The following is a 23,771-nucleotide window of genomic DNA, read 5'->3' as shown; positions in this document are numbered from 1 at the left end:
TATATATATATAACCAAACAAACTTGATTGAGCGCAAGAAAGTCAAATATTGATACTTGAAGAAATGAGGAGAAATGTCCGTGGAACTACAAGTCCCAGAGTCCCAATCCACCGATTTCAGGTGTTTTGATTGTTGCACTTAGGTAATGATGACCCAGCCGCTCCGTTACAACCCCTCGGGGCACCTGTATCCACCAGGTAAATTGGTCTATAGAAATGGAAACAACGGGCGCTTCATAGTGCAGATGGTTTTGTTAAAAATAGATCTTTTTTATTGACAAACGGACAACAGGTAAGAAATAAATAACATTACCAAAGTAGGCGGTCTCAGATTACCGCAATAGTTTGAGCATATGAAAAACCCAGTAACGCTCGGCGTCTGGCACACAGGAGAGGTTACACTCCTTACGACTCCGGCTGGTCTGAGCCACGCCCCTACGCGTTTCGTCACGTGGACTTCGTCAGAGGGCCCTCTGACGAAGTCCACGTGACGAAACGCGTAGGGGCGTGGCTCAGCGTCGGATCAGACCAGCCGGAGTCGTAAGGAGTGTAACCTCTCCTGTGTGCCAGACGCCGAGCGTTACTGGGTTTTTCATATGCTCAAACTATTGCGGTAATCTGAGACCGCCTACTTTGGTAATGTTATTTATTTCTTACCTGTTGTCCGTTTGTCAATAAAAAAGATCTATTTTTAACAAAACCATCTGCACTATGAAGCGCCCGTTGTTTCCATTTCTATATATATATAGATATATATCTATATATAGATATATATATATATAGATATATATATATATATATATATATATATATATATATATATATCTATATATATATAATTTTACCCTCAGGTAAAACAAATGAAATCCGCACACCAGCTGAGTAAATTTTAAAATAGTATATTCAGCATCAAATGCAAGTGAAAATGTATAGACACATGGCATCATATAGGCAGACAACGTATACAAAAGGGTCCAGGTGTAACTTATCTAGTGTAGCTCCATCCAGGAGACCTGCGACCAGCCAAAAAGCCCTGATACCCGACAGCCTGTTTCGGTGGGTGCTCCACCTTCTTCAAGGGTACAATGCTAACTGGCCCAATAGTGCCTTAAATAGAGCAAGAGGGTACCGCCAAAATCAGAGGAATCACACTCACCTGTCCTGCAAGATTCCGTCAAGTCTACATGCATTTCCTCACAGCGTGTGGACCGCAGGTGACACGCATCACCACTTCCGGTTCCGACTTAAATCACGCCCCGTGAGGTGTAAGTGTAGCGGCAGTGCTATGGGAATGCCGCCGGCGTCAAAGTCGGTGACGTCACAGCGCGTCGTCCGCCATCGGCGTGACTGGCCCTGTGCTCACCGTTGAATGCGCTCCATATCGCGGCTTCCGGCTTCTAAGCCGTCCCCTGGAACGCACGGCCATATTAGCTACATACGTAACCATGGTAATGTAATGTTATTCAGCAGCGGACATAAGTACGGTAATCAGTGCACGGACTGGGTGGAATGCACATTCACTGCGATAATTGACTGGCATCCCCTTACTCCAAAATAGAAAAAATACCTATTAAAGTGCAATAGTGTCTCCGTCACCATAGGATCAAAGGAATATATACAATACAGTGAAAGCAAATATAAAGTAGTAGAAGGGAAGCATGATTTTGGGGGCAATCACCAAAATAAGCAGAGTAGCTTAAAGGGACCCATCAATCAGAAAGAATAGTATCCAAGATAAAGATACAATTGTAAATATCAGGTACATTATTGGAAACATAACATAATAAATCCATGCCAGCAATCAGACTAGAGAAAAACATTGAAGTTAATCTCTTCATTTAAACCAAAGGGTGTCAATGAATTCAGATTATAAATAAACTCCGTCTCCTTCCGTAATAAACTGAGATGTCTATCACCGCCTCTTTTGGGCGCCTTCACTTGGAATAATGGCATAAATTTGAAATCTTTAATTGTATGACCTGCTTCATAAAAATGTCTGGCCACTGGAGGTGTTGTAAGGTCACGGACTGTCATGGCTTTCTTAATGGATGATCTGTGCATGTTGATACGCTCCTTTAACATTCAAATTGTTTTTCCTATATATAGGAAATGACAGGGACAAACAATGGTTTACACTATATATTTGCTATCACACGTCATGTGTTGATGCAACTTGATCTTTTGACCTGTAGATGGATGGACAAAGACGTTTCCTGTCATGAAAAAAGGGCAATTCACACATGATCCGCATTTGAAGGCTACATCACGGCATTGTAACCACGATGCTTTAGGTGCAGGGCTTACATCCGAAAAAGTAATCTGGTCTTTCAAATTACTGCTGCGTTTGTACGCAAACATGGGTTTCTCACCACAAAATTGACCCATTACTGGGTCTGATGCCAATATGTGCCAATGTGAAAAAACTGAGTCTCTCAATTTTGAAGATGCAATGGAGTAGGTAGTTGGAAAAATCATCCTCTGGATGGAGGTATCGCGTTTAGGCTGATTCAGCACGGTATCCCGATCTAGATTATAGCATTTCTGGATGGACTCCTCAACTTCTTTAGCATCATATCCTCTTTGTAAGAATTCTGTGCCCATTTTTTGTAAGGCAGGCATCAATTTCGACCTGTCTGAAGTAATTCGTACAACTCTCAATAATTGAGAGTACGGAAGTCCACGTTTTAGTGAGTTGGGGTGGAAGCTCTCGGCTCGTAAGACAGAGTTAATGTCCGTTGGCTTTTTATAAATGGATGTGTGGAGCTGTCCATCCACGATGCTAACATCCACATCCAAAAAGCAAATGTTGGTCTGACTGACTGATATGAGATATATATATATATAGATATATATATATATATCTATATATATATATATATGACAGAGTCCGCACTCAATTGTTCAAGCTTTCTGCTCCAACAGATGAATGAACATCAAAGGGTACAATTGTAGATAAAATGGGCACTCGCCAAGGTCTTATTCAACAGCAAAATGTATTGTCGATACAAGGGTACATCCGACGTGACGTAACATTTCGATCTAGTATAGATCGTCATCAGGAAACTGTACGGTAAATACAACTGGTATCATGTTCAGACAGGCAGCCTGGTATCCATCCTCAGACAGGACACAGCTGTATAGCCTCACCGGGCTAGTTTATATACCTAAGACCCTAAAGTGATGTAATCACTTCCTGGTTACACATCATCATCTATTACATAAACTAAATTGCCGGGTTAAAGCACTATTTATCACCCCCCAAGGAGCTAGCATGCAAATCGCTGCCTAAACCAAATATTAACAGATTCAACAGGCTAAAAATGCGCTCTATGGCGCTGAAAACATGTATAGCCGTCTGACCGGAAGTTGCATGTGAATTCCACCGGTCAGGTGGAACGCACGCATTTTTAGCCTGTTGAATCTGTTAATATTTGGTTTAGGCAGCGATTTGCATTTGTTAGTGGTCATTTACAGAGATTGTTGGTGGATCATTGTAATTCATAATAACTCCAATCATAGGTGTAGTTTGATCATGCGAGAAACCCTACGCGTTTCGTCCACTTGGGACTTCCTCAGGGGTAATACACCAGGAGAGTTCTCTCTCCATGCTGATCGTGACTGTGGATAGTTGATTCTGAATCAACTGTATAGCTGATAAAGACATCAGTTGGAGAGGTGTGTTATTTCACTCTTTGATCTTGATATCGCTGCATTTTTATTAAGTGGAACATCACAGGGTCGTCCGATTTACAATGGTGACCACACCCTCCTTAATAACTCCTAAAGAGTGCACTTCAACATATATGTATTGTATCAAGGTATAAAGACCCCATAGATCCTGGTGTATTACCCCTGAGGAAGTCCCAAGTGGACGAAACGCGTAGGGTTAAATCATGGGTCATCGATTTGCTGTAATATCTTATTAATTTAGTTCTGATGACGGTTTACAGGTCTCCACTTAATTTCTAGGCGACCGAATCCACCCTTGAATGTGCTAATTATACGGAACAATATCCATGTGTATACCGTTATATTAGTACATTATTGCGAAGGTCGCTGGAAAATATAGAGGGTCAGCCCGTAACTGTATAACTTCTGCTGTTCACCCCTCTTGTCATCAAGCAGTGGATGGGGAATGAGAGAGTGGAGAGTTCCAGGGCTATGACTGGAAAGATAGTAAAGATAGCGAGTCTTTAGTGCTGGCGATTAGTTTCAGTCGACCCTGATACTAAAAAGCAGTGCAGGGTGCGTTCTTGAGTGTGTCAGCTCCCGACTACACTATGAAGTAGTAGGCATAGAGAAGGAAAAATAATAAACCATATGTTTATAAATCTCAGTGTTTTATAATATCGCTAAGGGTTGAAATCAACCTTCTCAGTTTTTGCCAGTGCAGTCACTGACAGTAATTAAGTGCTGCTTCATGTATTAATGCATTACTTTTCAGCACCAATCATTTGCGTAGAACAGAACCAATTAGTATTAGGTTTTAAGTTGTTACATACATAAAAGCAATTGTGCAGAAATCTTGCCACATTTGCCAATATGAAACAGTGTTACTGTTCTTCAAATTATTACTATTCTTGTTGCTACAATGATCCAACAGCAGATGTAGTAGGAAGAACTGGTTCATTTGTAGCCATTTGGAGTAGCCAAGCAAAACTACCACCTTAAGGGGCCTACACAATGGGAGATGCTGAAGCGTTCAGCAGAGAACTAAATCTTTAAGATGGTACCTAATTACTCGATTTTGGTTAAGTATGAAGGGAGAAGTTGCTGAGCAGGCTCTGTTATGTGTGTCAGCCGGTGGGGACAGAGACTGCACAGCGGTCTGATATCAGCAATTGCCGTAATGTAGAGGTGCTGCTAGTCTTATTAGCGTGTGGAATACCCAATGTATTCAGACAGTGATGGGATACAGTGCAGTGGAGAAGTTGAGCGTGTATAGATAGTCAATTTTTTTTAACTTGTATTTGCAAAAAAAAAATCTTTAAAATGGTAAGTTTATTGATTTTGGGTAATCATGAAGAGAGATAAAAGGCAGCGTCATGGAAAATCACCTTTTAGAAAGAAATAATGCTACTTGTGTATTATCACGGCTCCTATCGCATACGTTTAATTAAGGGATGCAATAAGACCAGATTTTCGGGTTGAAACACCCGCACTGTACAATAAAATATCGCATCGCATGCCATTAAAATGGTATGCAATGCGGTTTTTAATTGTACAAGCACCCTGATGGGTGATTACTATGTTAAATGCACCCTCGTTGTTAACGCCACCCCCACTATTAACGCCAAAGCGTGTCGAGCGCAGCGGTACGCGTGCTCCGACCTTTTCATACCCCCACTATCCACGTCGGCGTGGAGTTGATTTGATAGTGTGGTGAGTGCAGCGATCCACCGAGCCCAAAGCGCGCCGAGCGCAGCGGAATACATGTGAAGTAATCCGCGTTCCCTTGCGGGGTGCACTGTGCTCGCCACACTATCTAAAATCAACTCCACGCCGACGTGGATAGTGGGGGTATGAAAAGGTCAGGGGACGCGTACCCCCGGCCCTCGCGGGCTTGCTGCGCTCGCCACGCTTCGTGTTGGCGTTGATAGTAAGGGTGGCGTTAACAATGGGGGTGCATTTAACATAGTAATCACCCATCAGGGTGGCTGTACAATTAAAAATCGGATTGCATCGCATGCGATGCCATAAGATGCAAATCGGGGCGCCGTGCTAGGAAACAAGTACCGAAATAATATATATGATAATGGTCATTGACCAATATTTGTTGTATATAAAATAAATAATTGTTCCTCTCACAATATAATCCTGCCAATAAAGTAGAATTATGTTAACCTTTTACATTTTAACTTTTTTTACAGGGCATTTGCACAACATCTTCTTATACTTTTATGCCAAATCCTGCTGAAAGGGACGTTGTTCTCTGATCCAGCCAACTAAAGTCGTCCTTTCTTCCTACACCTCTGGAGGATTTACCGAAGCAACCTTTATTCTCTGCATAGAAGAAACCTTCAACAACTATTTTGTACGTGATGAGTCTCACAGGAGAAAAACCACATGTGTGCTCTGAGTGTGACAAAAGCTTTACATGGAAATCAAAGCTTCTGGTACATCAGAGGAGTCACACAGGAGAGAAACCACATGTGTGCTCTGAGTGTGACAAAGGCTTTACAGATAAATCACTGCTTCTCAGGCATCAAAGGAGTCACACGGGAGAGAAACCGTTCACATGTTCTGAATGCAGCAAATGTTATTCTGATAAATCACAGCTTGTCATACATCAGCGGAGTCACACAGGAGAGAAACCATATAAATGTTCTGAATGCAGGAAAGGTTTTCCCCAGAAGTCACAGCTTGTCCGACATCAGAGGAGTCACACAGGAGAGAAGCCATATAAATGTTCTGAATGCAGCAAATGTTATTCACACAAGTCACATCTTCTTCTTCATCAGCGGTATCACATAGGAGAGAAACCTTTTAAGTGTTCTGAATGTAGCAAATGTTTTACCCAAAAGCAACAATTTGTCAGTCATCAGCGGAATCACACAGGAGAAACACCATTTAAATGCTCCGAATGCAGCAAATGTTTTGCCCATAAGAGACAACTCATCAGTCATCAGAGGAGTCACACAGGAGAGAAACCATTTAAATGCTCTGAATGCAGCAAGTGTCTTAGCTCTGAACATCATCTTGTTGCCCATTACATGACTCACACAGGAGAGAAACCACATAAATGCTCTGAATGCAGCAAATGTTTTATCTCCAAATATCGGCTTCTTTTACATCAGAAGAATCACACGGGAGAGAAACCATATAAATGTTCTGAATGCAGCAAATGTTTTATCTCCAAAGATCATCTTGTTATGCATCAGAAGAATCACACAGAAGAGAAACCATTTAAATGCTCTGAATGCAGTAAATGTTTTAAGAGGAAGGAACATGTTGTCATACATCAGAGGAGTCACACAGGAGAGAAACCATTTGAATGCTCTGAATGCAGCAAATGTTTTAAAAAGAAAGAATTTCTTGTTAGACATCAGAGGAGTCACACAGGAGAGAAACCATTTGAATGCTCTGAATGCAGCAAGTGTTTTCTCTCCAAGAAAGAACTTGCTGGACATCAGAAAATGCACACAGGAGAGAAACCATTTGTATGTACTGAATGTGGCAAATGTTTTTCCTCTAATACAAAGCTGGTTTCTCATCAGATGATTCACACCGGAGAGAAACCATATACATGTTCTGAATGCAGCAAATGTTTTATCCATAAGTCAAGCCTTGACAAACATCAGAGGATTCACACAGAAGATAAATCCTATAAATGTTCTGAATGCAGCAAATGTTTTTCCCAGAAGTCCAATCTTGTCCTACATCAAAGGAGTCACACAGGAGAGAAACCATATAAATGTTCTGAATGCAGCAAATGTTTTTCCAGGAAGTCCAGCCTTGTCACCCATCATCTGAGTCACACAGGAGAGAAATCCTATAAATGCTGTGAATGCAGCAAATGTTTTTCCCTGAAGTCACAGCTGGTCAATCATCAGAAGATTCACACAGGAGAGAAACCATATAAATGCTCTGAATGTAGCAAGTGTTATTCCCAGAAGGCTATGCTTATTATACATCAGACGAGTCACACAGGAGATAAGCCATATAAATGTTCTGAATGCAACAAAGGTTTTGCCCAGAAGTCACATCTTTTACTACATCAGAGGATTCACACAGGAGAAAAACCATATAATTGTTCTGAATGCAGCAAATGTTTTTCCCAGAAGTCACAGCTTGTCGTACATCAGAGGATTCACACAGGAGAGAAACCATATAAATGTTCTGAATGCAGCAAATGTTATTCCCGGAAGACACATCTTGTCATACATCAAATGAGTCACTCAAGAGAGAAACCATATAAATGTTCTGAATGCAGCAAATGTTTTTCCCAGGAGTCAAATCTTGTCACTCATCAGAGGATTCACACAGGAGAGAAGCCATATACATGTTCTGAATGCAGCAAATGTTTTTCCCATAGGTCAAGCCTCGTTAGACATCAAATGAGTCACACAGAAGAGAACATATAAATGTTCTGAATGCAGCAAATGTTTTTCTATTAAGCATCTGCTGTTTCAAAGGAGAAACACATGAAATAAACTAGAAACATGCTTTGAATGCAGGTGTTTTTGATATAAAGACAATTATTATTAATCATATGATGAGTCACTGAGGGCCTGGATGCAGCTTGTTTCATAAGTAAGTTAGCTTGTCCCAATGGCCTGAATGCGTGTTTTATAAGTTAGCTCGTACCATCACAATATGCATTCTAGGGAGACCATATTTATGTTCTGAATGTGACAAGTGGTTTATATAAATCAGTCCTGATAAAGACAGGAGTGGTCAGACAAGTGGACTTGGGGGTAGTTCCCCTTGGATGATCTCAAGTAGGAACTTGAGCTGCAGTATAACTACAGACAGTGGTGATTGGGATGCCGGTACTGAATGGTATATACAGCTGACCTTCTATCCGTACAGGGTTCCAGAAGCTTTTCTCAGTTCTGGGATTCTGCCTATGACTGGCTGAGCTTTGAGTTCTGGCTATTTGTACAGGAACCCTGCAAACTGTCCTACAGGTCTCTTCTGGTCTTTAATACTGCATAGTCCTCACCTCATCCATTGTATTTTATAGATGCTTTTCCTTCTATTTTGATAACAATTATACAGGTTGCATGGGTATGGATCTTTAGGTCACCAGCATTATGGTCGACATGCAGGAAGGTCGACATGACTTTAGGTCGGCATTGGTAAGGTCTACATTGAAAAAATCAACATTTTTTTTTTAACTGGACTGTCAACACAGTCAACTTAAACACTAAAATGTAGCGCTGCAATCGCCATGCTTCGGACGTGGTGCCTCCCTGGGCACACTATTTCATTCTCCCAGCACGCTCTAGTGGATGGTAAGGCATGAGACACCACCTGTCGGCACATGTTGAGTCAACATGGACACCGAAATGACAGGGTCGTTAGGTCGACTTGGGTAATGTTGACTCATTAGGTTGACATTGAAAAAGTCGACACAATTTTTTATTTTTTATTTTTTGCCGGAATGCCGTCACCATCAACATAAACACTAAAATGTAGCACCATGTCCCGTCGCATGGCTCGGGCGCTTGCCATGCTTCGTGCACAATATTTTATTCTCCCACCACGCCCTAGTGGATGGTAGGGCATGAAATACCGCCTGTCTGCACATTTTGGCTCAAAAAATATTTAAAAAAACCCATGTCCACCTAATGACCCTGTCAACCTTACCCATGTCCACCTAATGACCCTGTCAACCTTACGTCATGTCAACCTTCCTGCATTTCGACCTAATGGTGTTGACCTAATGATTGTCAACCATCATGCTGGGGACCCAATGACCGTATCCCGGTTGCGTATCTTTTATCAAGATATATTATCCAAATTTTTCTGACAACCATGGTTTCCGTAATGTCCTCTTTTTTGCTAAAATAACTGCTGGGGACATATGTAACTGGCACTGCTTGGGGCATGATCTGTACCTGGCACTGCTGGGGACTTGACCTGTTCCTGGCACTGCTGGGGACTTGACCTGTTCCTGGCACTGCTGGGGACTTGATCTGTTCCTGGCACTGCTGGGGACTTGATCTGTTCCTGGCACTGCTGGGGACTTGATCCGTTCCTGGCACTGCTGGGGACTTGATCTGTTCCTGGCGCTGCTGGGGACTTGATCTGTACCTGGCACTGCTGGGGACTTGATCTGTTCCTGGCGCTGCTGGGGACTTGATCTGTACCTGGCACTGCTGGGGACTTGATCTGTACCTGGAACTGCTGGGGACATGATCTGTACCTGGCACTGCTGGGGACATGATCTGTACCTGGCACTGCTGGGGACTTGATCTGTACCTGGCACTGCTGGGGACATTATATGCACTTTATTTGTGCAAGAAAATTATTCCAAGTTAAGAGTGGTGCTTTTAACCAATGATATATAGCTGTGGGCAATAGAATGAATATGCTAATTTATTATAGCTCATGCTAAAAACAAAACTACTGGTGAAATCATGTTAAACTACAAATTTCAGTGAGGATTGAATGTACCACTTTCAGATAGCATATACATGTCCTGCTTGTTCCTGTGAGTGCTCAGTCCTCTATATGAAATATAGACAACACAGAACAAAACTGCGCAAGGGTCGAGGTATTAATTAAACAATAGATTTAATTATAAAATCAAAATAAAAAATACTAAAAATATTTCTTATTATTTTTTATTTTCATTTTTACATTTGTATAATTAAATCTATTGTTTAATTAATACCTCGACCCCATGCGCAGTTTTGTTCTGTGTTGTCTATGTTTTGTATCTCTTCTTGAGGAGTCTGAGCACCTCCCCACAAAACAGCAGCAGTCTGTTGTAGGAGTAAACCCTGTTTGGTTATTCGCTCTATTATTTAAAAATTGTGTTCTATGTGATATAAAGCGCCAGACTATTTTCTTTTTCTTTTGCTCTATATGAAATTATGTGGGTATTCATAACAATAATTGGCCAATGTAGAGTGGTATTCATCAGATACATTTTGCTCCTGCTGATTTTTATTGCATCACCGTCCTCAATTATAATGTAGAGAGCGTCCTCAATTGTGTCCTAATGTAAATGCTACAAACGTGTTTCATTGTGCTACACACAACTTTTTCAAATGTGTTTGCACTGTGGGGGAAATCTACTAAGCAAAATACATCTAAAAAATTTGTATTTGTATAGTAAAATACAAATTTTTTAGGCTTATACGTATTTTCAGGATTTACTATCCTGAAAATACGTAAATTCGTATTCATATTTATGGCACATTTGTATTTGTATTACGAATGTATACGCCATCGAAAGAATACGAATAGGAATCACCATTCAAAAGAATGGTGATTCCTTATTTACTAAGTGGCCGTATTGAAAATAAGCTTCATTTTCCATGCGTATTTGGCAGAAGCCTGCACGGATCAGTCATATCCGTGCAGGCTTCAGTGTAAAAAAAAATCCTTTAAAAAAAACGGCGTGGGGTTCCACCCCTCCAGCCATAACCAGCACCAAGCTCAAAGATCTGGTCCTGGTTTTACAAATCAGGGAAACATTTGAGTAGGTTTTTACTGATTATTTACAACCAGCACCAGTGCAGATAGTTTCGAACCAGCAGGAACAGTGACCACAACATAAATATCTTAAATATTAAAAGGATCACAGTGTTATCACATTGGGACATCTAAGTCTCTCCTACCCATCAGCCAACACACCTCTTTTATATCTTAGTAAATATATAACGTAAGGGCTTATAAATAAGGATGAATGTCACAAACCTAACATACGTTATGCCCCAAATATATACCGGATTAACACAAACAGACTAGATCCACACGATAAGTTATTTAGGACCTTATTCTGGTTCGGGCGGCCAAACGTACGTACATTCCGCATCACCGTACGTTTCCCATACGCGGACGGTAAGCGAAAGTCCACCCACAAAACATCCGCATACTGACGGCCACAAAGACCGACAAAGGGAGTGGCGTACACTTGAGCGTACGCCACCGTACACGGACGGATCTCCTCAGACACCGATAACTGGCGTACAATAGAGCGTACGCCAACGTATACGGTCGGGTCTCCTCCGCTATCACACTGACAGCTTACGGCTGTCTGAGCGTAAAGCCACCGTGCACGGACGGGTCTTGCCTGTTTTCAATGGAAAACTCAGAGTTTGTCACCCATCGTGAGAGTGAGCGTACGTCCGTGCACGTTGACATACCTTTCACATATATGACCCTGCTAATCTAGCCTTTCAACTATGATTAAGACAATTAAATGAATTATTCTAATTGTTAATCAATTATTGTTTTCTATTACCTCAATTGTCTACCTTCATGAACAGCCTAATAAAAATTATTTTTACCCCTCCTTACATGTATATTTATTACTAGCTGACCCGCCCGGTGTTGCCCGGGAAACCCTTGGGGTTTCTTTATTTCCAAAATTGCTGAAAAATGTCATCTTACAATATGCTGTGCCAAAGACCTAAGATTGTAATTTGTTATAGATTCCACCATAATGTTAGAATGTGTTTGCATTGATACTCAATGACGGCAATGAAATCAGGTGTGGTGTTGTTGTTTGAAACACAACGCTCCTGAGTTGATAACTTGTATGTGTTGATGAATTCCACATCCACTCCTGAGACTTAGCACCTACTGTATGACATATCCCCCAACATCTGAGGGTCAGAAATCGGTACAAAATCAGAAAGGGACGTGGCCACACCTCCATTTCGATACTTTCAAATTGTACAGTTTCTAGGGTGTGTAATTACAGGCACTGAGTGCGAAGGGACCGGGGTGGGCGTTACTTACCCCGCCATAATTAATTAAAAATCCACTGCTCCCTGCCACTCCCCTCACCGAACCTGCAGCAGTCTCAGGTCTGGGGATCTGTAAAGCACATGCATCGGGCATCTCTACCAAACAGTGGGGCAGCCCCTGAGTGTGGGAGCAAGTCCACGGGCCTGGCCACATGATGTCATGACGCGACGCACGATACCCGCACCACTGTAATGCCCCACTGGGAATGGGTGCAATGGGCCAAATTCTTCCCTACACCCGCCGAGCCAGTCCACTGAGCCAGCCATCACAATCATCAATGGGTGCATTGATAAGGTTTGAGTGTAAGAAGTTGAAGAATAAGACTGAGAAAAAGAATTGCCATGTTACAAAGTGTACAATTTACTCAAATCGTGAAAAAAATGTAAGTGTACATAGAAGTACAATCAAGAAATGAAAGTAGGATTAAAAAATAAGTTCTGATTCAAACTGATAATTGTTTGGATGGGGTGGGTTGTGAAACCAATCGATAGGTGGGGGTATGGATATTGTGGGCATAATTGGTGTTTGTTACACTGTAGTGAAAATTTCTCATCATCTGGGTACCCCCTGTAGGTGTACCAAACACCAATTATGCCCACAATATCCATACCCCCTCCACCTATAGATTTGTTTCGCAACCCACCGCCATCCAAACAATTATCAGTTTGAATCATAATTTATTTTTTAATCCTACTTTCATTTCTTGATGGTACTTCTATGTACACATATTTTTTTCACGATTTATTGAGTAAATTGTACACTATAACATGACAAATCTTCATCTCAGTCTTATTCTTCAACTTCTTACACTCATAACATTCAAACAAATGCATGCAGCTCTCATGCCCGTCGACCAAACATTATCTATGAACCAAAAGAGTCTGGGAAACCCTTAAGGCAGAGCAGTGCCTGATATCCAACTGACTTACAGGGTGAGTGCAGTGTACCCACTTTGTATTGATCAATGGGTGCATTGGCCAGGACAAAGAATTCTCAGTGCAACTGGAGAGACAGATATGGGGAACAAAGTAGAAATGGTACATTAGGTACAGTTTTTATTTGCCGGTACAGACTGTTAAATAAACGGCAAATTATTTTTTATGTGTTCTGTGTGTTTGTTGTACTGTTTTTGTGTGTGTGTTGTAATGTATGTGGTTTTGTGTGTTATATTGTATGTATCTGTCCAATGCGTAAGTGTGTGAGGTGTGCTATGTATATACAGTATGTGTGTGTTGTGTATCTGTGCAAAGTTTAAATGTGTGTTTTGTGTGTGTTGTACTGTTTTTTGTGTGTGTGTGGTGAATGTGGGTGTGTGTTGTGCTGTTAGAGGTATGTTATGTGTGTGTATCTGTGCAATGTTTAAGTGTGTGTTCTGTGTATTGTACTGTTTTTGGGTGTGTGTTGTAGTGAATGTTGGTGTGTGTTGTACTGTGAGTTGTGTGTTATGTGTGTGTTGTGTTGTGTGTGTATATCTGCCGAATGTGTAAGTTTGTGAGGTGCGCTACGTACAAATGTGTGTGTAGTGTGCTGTGCATATCCTGGCAATGTTTAAGTGTGTGTGTTCACAGTGGCGTAGCTTGGTTTGGGTCCCCCCCCCCCCCCCCCCCGCCGTTAATGGGGGGGCGCCTCCCCGCCGGCCTCCCCACCCCCGCCGTTAATGGGGGGGCCCCGGACCACCCCCCCCATCGCCGCAGGCTTACCTGTCTGCGCGTCCCGGCTCCCCTCCTGGCTTCAATTAATAATTCTATGCAGATGGACCACGATAAAATGGCCGCCCCCATACCGCAAACAGTTTCAGAGAACTGTCTGCTTTATGGGGCGGCCATTTTATCGTGGTCCGTCTCCATAGAATTGATTGAAGACAGGAGTTGTGTTTTTGTTGTACTGTTTTTGGGTGTGTGTTGTAGTGTATATGGATTTGTATTGTACTGCATGCGGTGTGTTTCCAGTGATTTCAGCCCCTATCTCCCCCGTGTGTACACAGCTTAAGTGTGTGAGGTGCTCTACGTATAAATGTGTGTGTTGTGTGCGTGTGTGGTGTACTGTGTGTGCGTGTACAATGTGTACGTGTGTGTTATGTGTGGTCTATGTATATCCTCAATTATTTCCTAATTGTTTAAAGCCTTCACCATAATGTTAGAATGTGTCTGTCATACTCAATGACAGCAATGAAATCAGGTGTGGAGTTGTTTCTTCGTCCACGGTTTCACAGATCATCAATGAAGGAAAATTAAATCTTGGTGTTTTTTAAAATTCTAAGTGAAATTTCCCAAAAACGGCTTCGAGGTGCACACCACCGGGTCCAGAGGTATCTTGTTGCCAAATTTGGTGTCTCTGAGTGCCACGGTGTGTCCGCAATGCGACGGACACGCACACACACACACACAGACTCTTCAACTTATTATATAGATGTTCTAATGTTGCATTTTAATCACTATGTGTCCCCACATTGCTGTTACTTTAAAAAAAAGTTATGTTGGTGTTTGTGTGTGTATGTACTAAATGATGTCCATAATTAGTTTGATCTGATTTTTTTAACCTGTATACCTACCCTGATGTTATGTGTGATGTTTTCATCTAACAACATTAAACATTCATGCATTTTCACTATGTGTTATTTAACTCAAAAACACGCACATTCACATCAATCGTTACCCCTCACCTCAAATTACAAATATAAGTTACATTACACATCTGTATGTACCTGCCCTTACAAACCCTCTAACATATTTCTGATTAACAACACAGGCAACTTCTAACTGTACATAAACTTTTATTTTTTTATAACAATAATATTAACATTAAAACAAAATTTAAACGAGGGCCTCCAGTTGGCCAAAGAGAATCGCCAAATATAATAGGGTGAGGTAGATTTCCCTCAATATCTGGGCCACCTCATCCTGATGCTGTTCAATGTCTGTAGTGAAGGGAAAAAGTTACGGATCATGCTTACGATAATTCCTCCCAATTGTGATACAGCATACATTCATCCAAGAAGGAGGAATTTATTTCATTTTATTTAATATGTACAGTATGTGTGTGAAAACATAATAGTCTTTTATACCATTTTTACAGCAGACCCATCTTAAATGTAGTAGAAAAATGTATGTGGGCTTCACACTTAACTACAACTTCTTATTATGTTAAAATACAACAAAGATTTGGGTATATTATATATTAATTATAATGTTTTTTCTTCCTCCTACTTCATGGCAGCCATTACAATGGGTTTATCCCTCTTCTCTTTCTAATTAGACAGGTAGTTTTTTCTACCCTAGGATCATGATCTTCCTCGTCTATATAGTCAGTCACCTCCCCATGCACCTTTAGTCTTTTGATTGTCTCTGCCCAAGATCCTAGGGTAACAAAGAAAAGACACACAGGGAGGGTAAAATACGGGCTGCCATGAACTACTCTGAAGAAAAGGAATTATCGTAAGCATAATCCGTAACTTTCTTCCTCCTACTTCATGGCAGCCATTACAATGGGATGTACCAAAGTATTAAGGGTGGGCAATACTATACCTCAAACCAAAGCTTGTCTGAGGACTTCACTTCCAAACCTCTTCTCAGTCACATCCAGAGCATAATGTTTGGAAAAGGTATGCAAAGAAGACCATGTTGCAGCCTGGCATATCTCTGCCGCTGACACCTGTGCCACTCTTGCCCATGAAGCCGCCATTGCCCTGGTTGAGTGTGCCTTTATCCCTTCTGGAACAATATGCCCAACTTTCTTGTATGTAAATGAAATAACCTCCTTGAGCCATCTTGAAATTGTCTGCTTGGAAGGAGCAAATCCTTTCTTTGCTCCCAATGGAATTATAAATAATGAATCCGTCCGCCTAAAAGTAGAAGTCCTATCCAAGTATATCTTGATAGCTCTGACCAAGTCCAATGTATGCAAATTTTCTTCCCTTCTACCGGAAGGGTTGGTATGAAAACAGGGTAACACAATTTCTTGATTTATCTGAAAAGCTGCTACTACTTTAGGCAAAAACGAAGGTTTATTTCTAAGGACCACTTTGTCTGGAAATATCCTTATATATGGATCCTTCATACACAGAGCTTGTAGCTCACCCACTCTTCTGGCCGTTGTGATAGCCACCAAGAATATTACTTTCCATGTTAAGAACTTCAAATTGGCCCTGTCCAGTGGCTCAAAAGGGGCAGACATTAACCCATTCAGGACTAAATTCAAGTCCCACTGGTCTAATCCTCTTGATTGCTTGGCAGAATCTTCTCAGCAAACTATGCTCTGCTAACTTAAAGTCCAATAATACACTCAGAGCTGAAATGTGTACTTTTAACGTGGATACTGCTAAACCCTTGTTAAATCCTTCGCAAAGGAACTGTAGCACATGAGATATCTGTGCATTTGGAAATTCAAACTTGTTTCTCGACCATTCTGCAAAAACCTTCCATATTCTGTAATATATCACCGATGACACCTTCTTACGGGCTTGTAGAAGAATCTCAATTACTTCTGCCGAAAGTTCTTTATCTCTTAACTGCTGCCGCTCAACCGCCAAGCCGTCAAACGTAACTTTTGCGGATCTTGACATGTCAACGGACCTTGTCTCAGAAGCTTGGTTGATGTTGGTAGGAACAATGGCTCTGCCACCGCCATGCTCTCTAGCATTGGAAACCAGGCTCTTCTGGGCCAATAGGGAAGGACGATGATCACCTGGCATTGTTCTGACCTGACTTTCCATAGAACCCTGTGGATCATTGAGAACGGAGGAAACACATAGGCTAGTGGGAAACGCCAGTTCTGGGACAGTGCATCTACCCCGCAGGACCCTCTCATTGGGTATCTTGAAAATAACTTTTCCACTTTCCTGTTGGTTGACGATGCCATCAGATCTATTACCGGCTGTCCGAAGCGGTTCACTATCAGATCGAATGTCATCTGATCCAGCTCCCACTCTCCTGGGATTATTTGCTTCCGATTTAGAAAATCTGCGACCTGGTTGTCTTCTCCTGGCACATGAAAAGCCGAGATTGATAGCAAATGACTTTCTGCATAGACCATGATGTCCCTTACTTCCTGTAATAATGCTTGACTCCTTGTTCCTCCTTGTCGATTGACATATGAGACAGTTGTTGCATTGTCCGAAAAAATTCGAAGATGGCAGCCTACAATGTCTTTTGCAAAGAACTTTACTGCTTGTCCTACTGCCTTTAACTCTCTGTGATTGGACGAGAGCTCCGATTCCCACAGCGACCATACTCCTTGACACATCTTGCCTAGCCCGTGAGCTCCCAAGCCTGTAGCGCTCGCGTCTGTGGTGATAACCTTGTATCGGGGACAAGACAGAGATGATTTTCTTAGCTTTAGCTGATCGATTTTCCACCAGTCTAGCGACTGTTTTACAAGTCCTGGAATTCTTATCCTGATATCCAAGGACACTTGATTTTTTGTATACTTTAGTAGATGCCATTGTAAAGGCCTCATTCTCCATCTCGCCCATGGTACTATATCGATTGCTGAGGCCATCATGCCCAACAAGCTTGTCGCTGCTCTCAGTGATACTTGATCTTCTCCTTGTAACAGAACCAACAATTGGTGAATCTTTTTGCATCTTTTTTTCTGATCGGGATATGAGAAACGACCTTGTGTCTATTAACACTCCTAGAAATTGTAGTTCTTGTGCGGGCACGAGTTGACTCTTTTGCCAATTGACCAGCCATCCGTAATTTTGAAGTGTCTGAATGACGAAGTCCCTTGCTGAGACGGCCTTGTTTTTCGATTTCGCTGATATTAGCAGGTCGTCCAAATATGCCCAAATCGACACGTTCCGTTTTCTCAAATATTCTATGAGCACCACCAGAACTTTTGTAAATACTCAGGGTGACGAGGTTAGGCCGAACGGCAAACAAGTAAACTGGTAATGCTTTACCCCTATGCAAAACCTCATTTACTTTCTGTCTTTTGATGCTATGGGGATATGAAAATATGCATCTTTTAGATCTATGGACACTAGATAGTCGTCCCTTCTTAGACCCATCACAATGTTTTTTAAGGTTTCCATGTGACATTTTTTTCTCCATATGTAACCGTTTAATTTTCTTAAATCGAGAATAGTTCTGAATCCACCAGAAACTTTGCTTATCACGAAAAGACGGGAATAAAAACCTAATTCCCTTTCTATCTCTGGGACTTCCTGGACTGCTCCTGAGTCTATAAGCCCCTGCAAACTTAGTCTTAGAGCTTCCCTCTCTACACCCGGAGGAGGAAGCTTTGAACTTAAAAATCTTGCCTTTGTAGGCTTTGAAAGAAATTCCAAACGATGACCCTTGGCGACTACCTCCAAAACCCATTCATCTTGAATGGTCTGCTCCCAAACATGAAAAAATTCTTGTAGTCTTCTTGCCACAGGGTCTTGCTCTACAGTAGGCATAACGTCATTGTCTCTGACCACTCCTCTTAAGGGACTGGCAAAAAAATGCTTTATTCGTATTGGAAGTGTATCTGTTGCGAAAAGGTCTGCCAGGCCTATATGACCTGGCTTGTCTAAAAGATTGTCTGGATGAATATCCCGAAAATCTTCCTCTTTTGTCTTGAGGCAATCTAACTGACTTGCCGCCAGACATCCTCTGGATCATTTGATCCAATTTGCTTCCGAATAAAAAGGTTCCTTCGTATGGCAAAGTGGCCAATTTATTCTTAGAGTGCGAATCCGCCGCCCAGGACTTTAACCATAATGCCCTTCTGGCAATAATCCCTGATGTAACTGATTTGGCAGAATAGTCCAAGACATCCAGGGATGCTTCGCAAATATAGTCTACTGCAAGTTGTACCTGAGCTAGATTCTTACCGATCTGTTCTCTAGATGTTCTGTCATGCAAATTATCCTGTATAGATACACACCAAATCCTAAGTGCTCGGGCAAGTGATGCAATGGCCACTCCCGACTTCATAGAAACAGTACTGGATATATGCAGTCTCTTAAGGGCACTCTCCATCTTTTTTTCCATTGAATCTTTCAATGTATCCCCATCCTCAAGAATAATAGTCGTACGTGTAGCAATTTCTGAAACCGCAGCATCAACTTTTGGAATGCCGCACCACTTAATAAAATCTTCATCCTCTATAGGATACATTCTATCTATTCTCTTGGGTGAGCCTATCCTTTTATCTGCATTAAGCCATTCTTTGGATAAAATGTATTTTACAACCTTATGCACTGGGAAGCAACGCCCTTTTTTGGACCTATCTTCAAACAGCGAATCTAGTTCAGTTTTCTCAGGTTGTTTATAATTAAGGGTTTTGTAAAGCTCTTTCAAAACCAGATCCACCAATTCAAGGTTAAACATCCTATCGTCTTCTGTCAATTCCCCTGATTCTACCGTAGAACCACAAGAATCCATATGCTCACCAGTAAATTTAGATACCATAGCAGTGGCATAAGTTCATCTGAGTTGCCCGTAGGCAAGATAAATATTGTGCCCCACCCCCCTAACACACACACACACCAGCTTACATAAATATATGTATATTATGGAATTATGTTTAAAATAAAGAGAATGTGACATCTATTATCCTGCTATGACAGGGAGTCAGCCACAGAAGTGAAGTTGGTATCTTTTAATTAACTGATTCAAACTTGCGAGGGAGGAGAGGTGCCCCCTAGGGAGCAGAAGCCCGGCGGCATATAACTCCATTGCCTCCCAGAGTTACGCCTCTGTACCATAGACAGTTGTTGCGAATATGAGAATCCAGGATCTTTTAAACCACGTATTTTAGACCTTACTGAGTCTGGACTTTAGATGCCTTGGGTAACTTAGAATGAAAGTGATTAAGTATTAATGGCTTTAGTAATGAAATATGAAAAGTGTTTGGAATTTTCAGGAACAGAGGAAGCTTAAGTCTGTACGCAGCTGGGTTGATGACTTGATCCACTGGATACATGAACAACCGGTTTCAAAGAGGGAACTGCTTTACTCCGATGCCATCGAAAGTAACATTTATAGTACAGTATAAACCCTTTATGTGGAGAATTGAATATTGTCATTATGGAAGCTGAATGTAATTTTGTTCTTCATGGAAAAAGAATCTGTCACTTTGAAATGTGGCGTTTTATATCTCGGCAGGAATCTGATTTTTTTTATTAGCAAATTAGAAAGTGGAACCAACTCCACAGTAAATCATTGACTGTGCTGCAGCTCGGAAAGTATTCCTTTTCCCCCAACATCTTCCTTGCCAGCATTCGCACAGATGTCACTCGGACTGACCCATGACCCATGCAGGTAAGATGGCCAATATAAGTCTGATTCAGACTTATTGGTATGCACCTGTGCTTCCTGCATCATCTGCTTGCAGAAGAGTGTTTGGAAACCAGGTAAGATAATACCTTCACATCTTCCCTAAACAACTGCACCTTTCTAAATCATACAAATTGTGTATAGCCAGCTTCCAAATGTTAGAATATATTCAGTTGGAGGGTAGAGGTTTATGCAGTAGCCAGTGCAACAGCATTCATTATTAATGTAGGTATGGCAAACCTACTTTGATCAAGGCATGCATTTGGTACTTGTGAGTTATCCGGGCTGCCGATTTTGTCCTTAAGTTTAGTTAACTTAAGGACACCCGACCGACGTGATGCCCGCGATTTAGCCCCAAATCGGGGGCATCGCGTCGGTCGTGGCCGTTATAAGGGACCGCGACGCGATGCCCGCGATTTCCCATAGACAGTAATGTTAAACGACGCGATGGACCCGATTTCCCATAGACAGTAATGTTAAAAGACGCGATGGACCCGATTTCCCATAGACAGCAATGTTAAAATAAAATGACAATGTGAAATTGGCCAATATGGCCATTTCACATAGGATATGTTTTAAAAAAAAAGGTTTCATGGCCCCCCACCACCGTTAACGCCACCCCGCTATTGAGACCAACCCGAAGCGCAGCGAGCCCGCGAGGGGCGGCGGTACGCGTCCTCCGACCTTTTCATACCCCTACTATCCACTAGGGCGTGGAGTGAGAATAGAATAGTGTGGCGAGCCACCGAGGCCCGAAGCGTGGCGAGCGGACGCGGATACCTTCACAGGTATCCGCATCCCCTTGCGGGCTTCACAGGTGTCCGCGTCCCCTCGCTCGCCCACGCTTTGGGCTCGGTGGCTTGCTGCGCTCGCCACACTATTCTATTCTCACTCCACGCCCTAGTGGATAGTAGGGGTATGAAAAGGTCGGAGGACGCGTACCGCCGCCCCTCGCGGGCTCACTTCGCTCGCCACGCTTCGGTCTCAATAGCGGGGTGGCGTTAACGGTGGTGGGGGGCCATGAAACCTTTTTTTTTAAAACATATCCAATGTGAAATGGCCATATTGGACAATTTCACATTGTCATTTTATTTTAACATTGCTGTCTATGGGAAATCGGGTCCATCGCGTCTTTTAACATTACTGTCTATGGGAAATCGCGGGCATCGCGTCGCGGCCCCTTATAACGGCCACGACCGACGCGATGCCCACGATTTCGGGCGCAATGAAAAAATCGGCAGCCCGGATAACTCACAAGTACCATGCATTTTACTAGTCTAATGTTCAAAAAAAGATGTGATAACTCCTTGATGTTAAACAACATTTACACACCCCATACCACCCACAATCTAGTGGCAAGGTGGAATGCTATTATTGGACTATTTTTTAATTTATTTACAGTTTCTTATCTGTTAAGAACAAATTGGCCAAAATATCTAAATAGACCAGAAGCAGGGGCTAGAAGCTTTATCACTACACTCAGTTAGAACCGCACATACGTGAGAAATGAATAATTCCCCTCATTATATACTATTCAGAAGATTGCCTAATTGTTGCATATTAACCTAATAAAACAAACGGCTTAACATTGAATGATCTTATAACCCCTTCAGTGGTGGGAGAGGGAGCCGGGCAATCTCGAAAATTTTCCAGGCTTGCCAGTCTAGGCATTAAGGGCCTGGAAAATTCTCAGGATTACCAACGAAGGGGTTAAACAACCGGCTGGTGAAGATACATGCTATACCGACAGGCAAACAACGAATTCCTGTGTAAGGCGCTTATCACAAAATACAACCTGGTGATGAGTTAATGGTCCAAAATTTCCTGATATCAGGCTTATTGTCAAACTGGTCGGAAGTAACTTATCAGGTCTTGCTGACAATCGCTGATAAGATAAAGTAGAAAACATTTTGTATTCATGCCACACTGCAGAAATGTCACATCTCCTGAGACCGCTCACGGAAAGAATATTCTGCAAGATACAGTCTTCACTTATAAAACCAAAAGGAAATTGGTTTCGGCATAATCCCTTGAGACACTTGCCAATGCAATATCTGTAGAGGGCACATAATGCCTAGACAAGAACTGGAAAGACTAAAAACTATGGGGGTCATTAATAGCTGATCTCCAAACTGCAAATTCACAGCCCAAGGGACCGCACATGCACACTGTAAGCATGCATGAGCCGTCCACACATGGGCTAGCCTTCGCGTGCTGCTGGCGTTTTCTGAGCATCCCCCAGAAACTTAGGCATTCTCTACCCATTGGCTGGGAGGGCCACTGAAGTCATCAGAAGCCCCCTCCAGTACTTGTGTATTATCAGGGTGCCCAATTTGTGGAATACGTCCTCTTGACCTTTTTGTACCCCTACTATCCACGTCGGCGTGGAGTTGATTTAATAAAGTGTGGTGAGCCTGAAGCGTGGCGAGCGCAGCAGATTACATGTATTCAGCGTCCGCTCGCCACGCTTCGGGCTCGGTGGCAAGGGATGATGGGAATTGTAGTTTCACAACAGCTGGAGGTTTGGACATGCCTGCACTAAGCTATTTGCTTAGTGGGCGTTCTGATAATACACAAGTACCCGCAATTTTTCTCTGCGAATTCGCATTTCATTAAATATGCGGATTACAAGGGAAAAATGCGAAAAAAATGTGCGGCGATATGGTGCGCTTTTAAAAAGTGTGAAAAACTCTCATCCCATTAAATGTCACCCCATATCTCCAGAAGGATATAAATACATTAGACCAGGGGTGGCCAAACCGGTCTTCGAGATCTACCTGTTTTCCAGGTTACCTAGCTGTGGTGCACAGCTGCAGTCATTACTAACTGTCACATTTTAAAACCTGCTGCATTAATTCCTACTATAGATCCACAGGTTGCCTGGAAAACATACACCGTTGGTAGATCTTGAGGACAGGTTTGGCCACCCCTGCATTAGACTATACAAAGAAGGGCAACTAAAATGGTGCATGGCCTACATCACAAAATGTACCAGGAAAGACTAAAATATGTTAATATGTATACTTTAGAGCAGAGAAGGGAAAGGGGGTATATGATAGAAACTTTCAAATGTATCAA

The 23,771-nt window shown here is 42.1% G+C and overlaps 1 protein-coding gene across 1 annotated transcript in view; it reads left to right on the top strand.

Annotated features, from left to right (window-relative positions):
- The window catches only part of LOC146075913 (uncharacterized), a 105,913-nt gene that overhangs the window by 41,082 nt on the left and 41,060 nt on the right, over positions 1–23,771 (top strand). Inside the window, exon 2 of the mRNA XM_083185602.1 lies at positions 5,871–8,035. Coding sequence (XP_083041728.1) covers positions 6,042–8,035 — 1,994 coding nt within the window. The 5' untranslated portion in view covers positions 5,871–6,041. The remainder of the gene's footprint in view (positions 1–5,870; positions 8,036–23,771) is intronic.

The sequence above is a fragment of the Crinia signifera genome, chromosome 4 (genome assembly GCF_055691185.1).
Source record: "Crinia signifera chromosome 4, ASM5569118v1, whole genome shotgun sequence".
NCBI lineage: Eukaryota > Metazoa > Chordata > Amphibia > Anura > Myobatrachidae > Crinia > Crinia signifera.
This window is presented reverse-complemented; position numbering and strand designations above follow the sequence as displayed.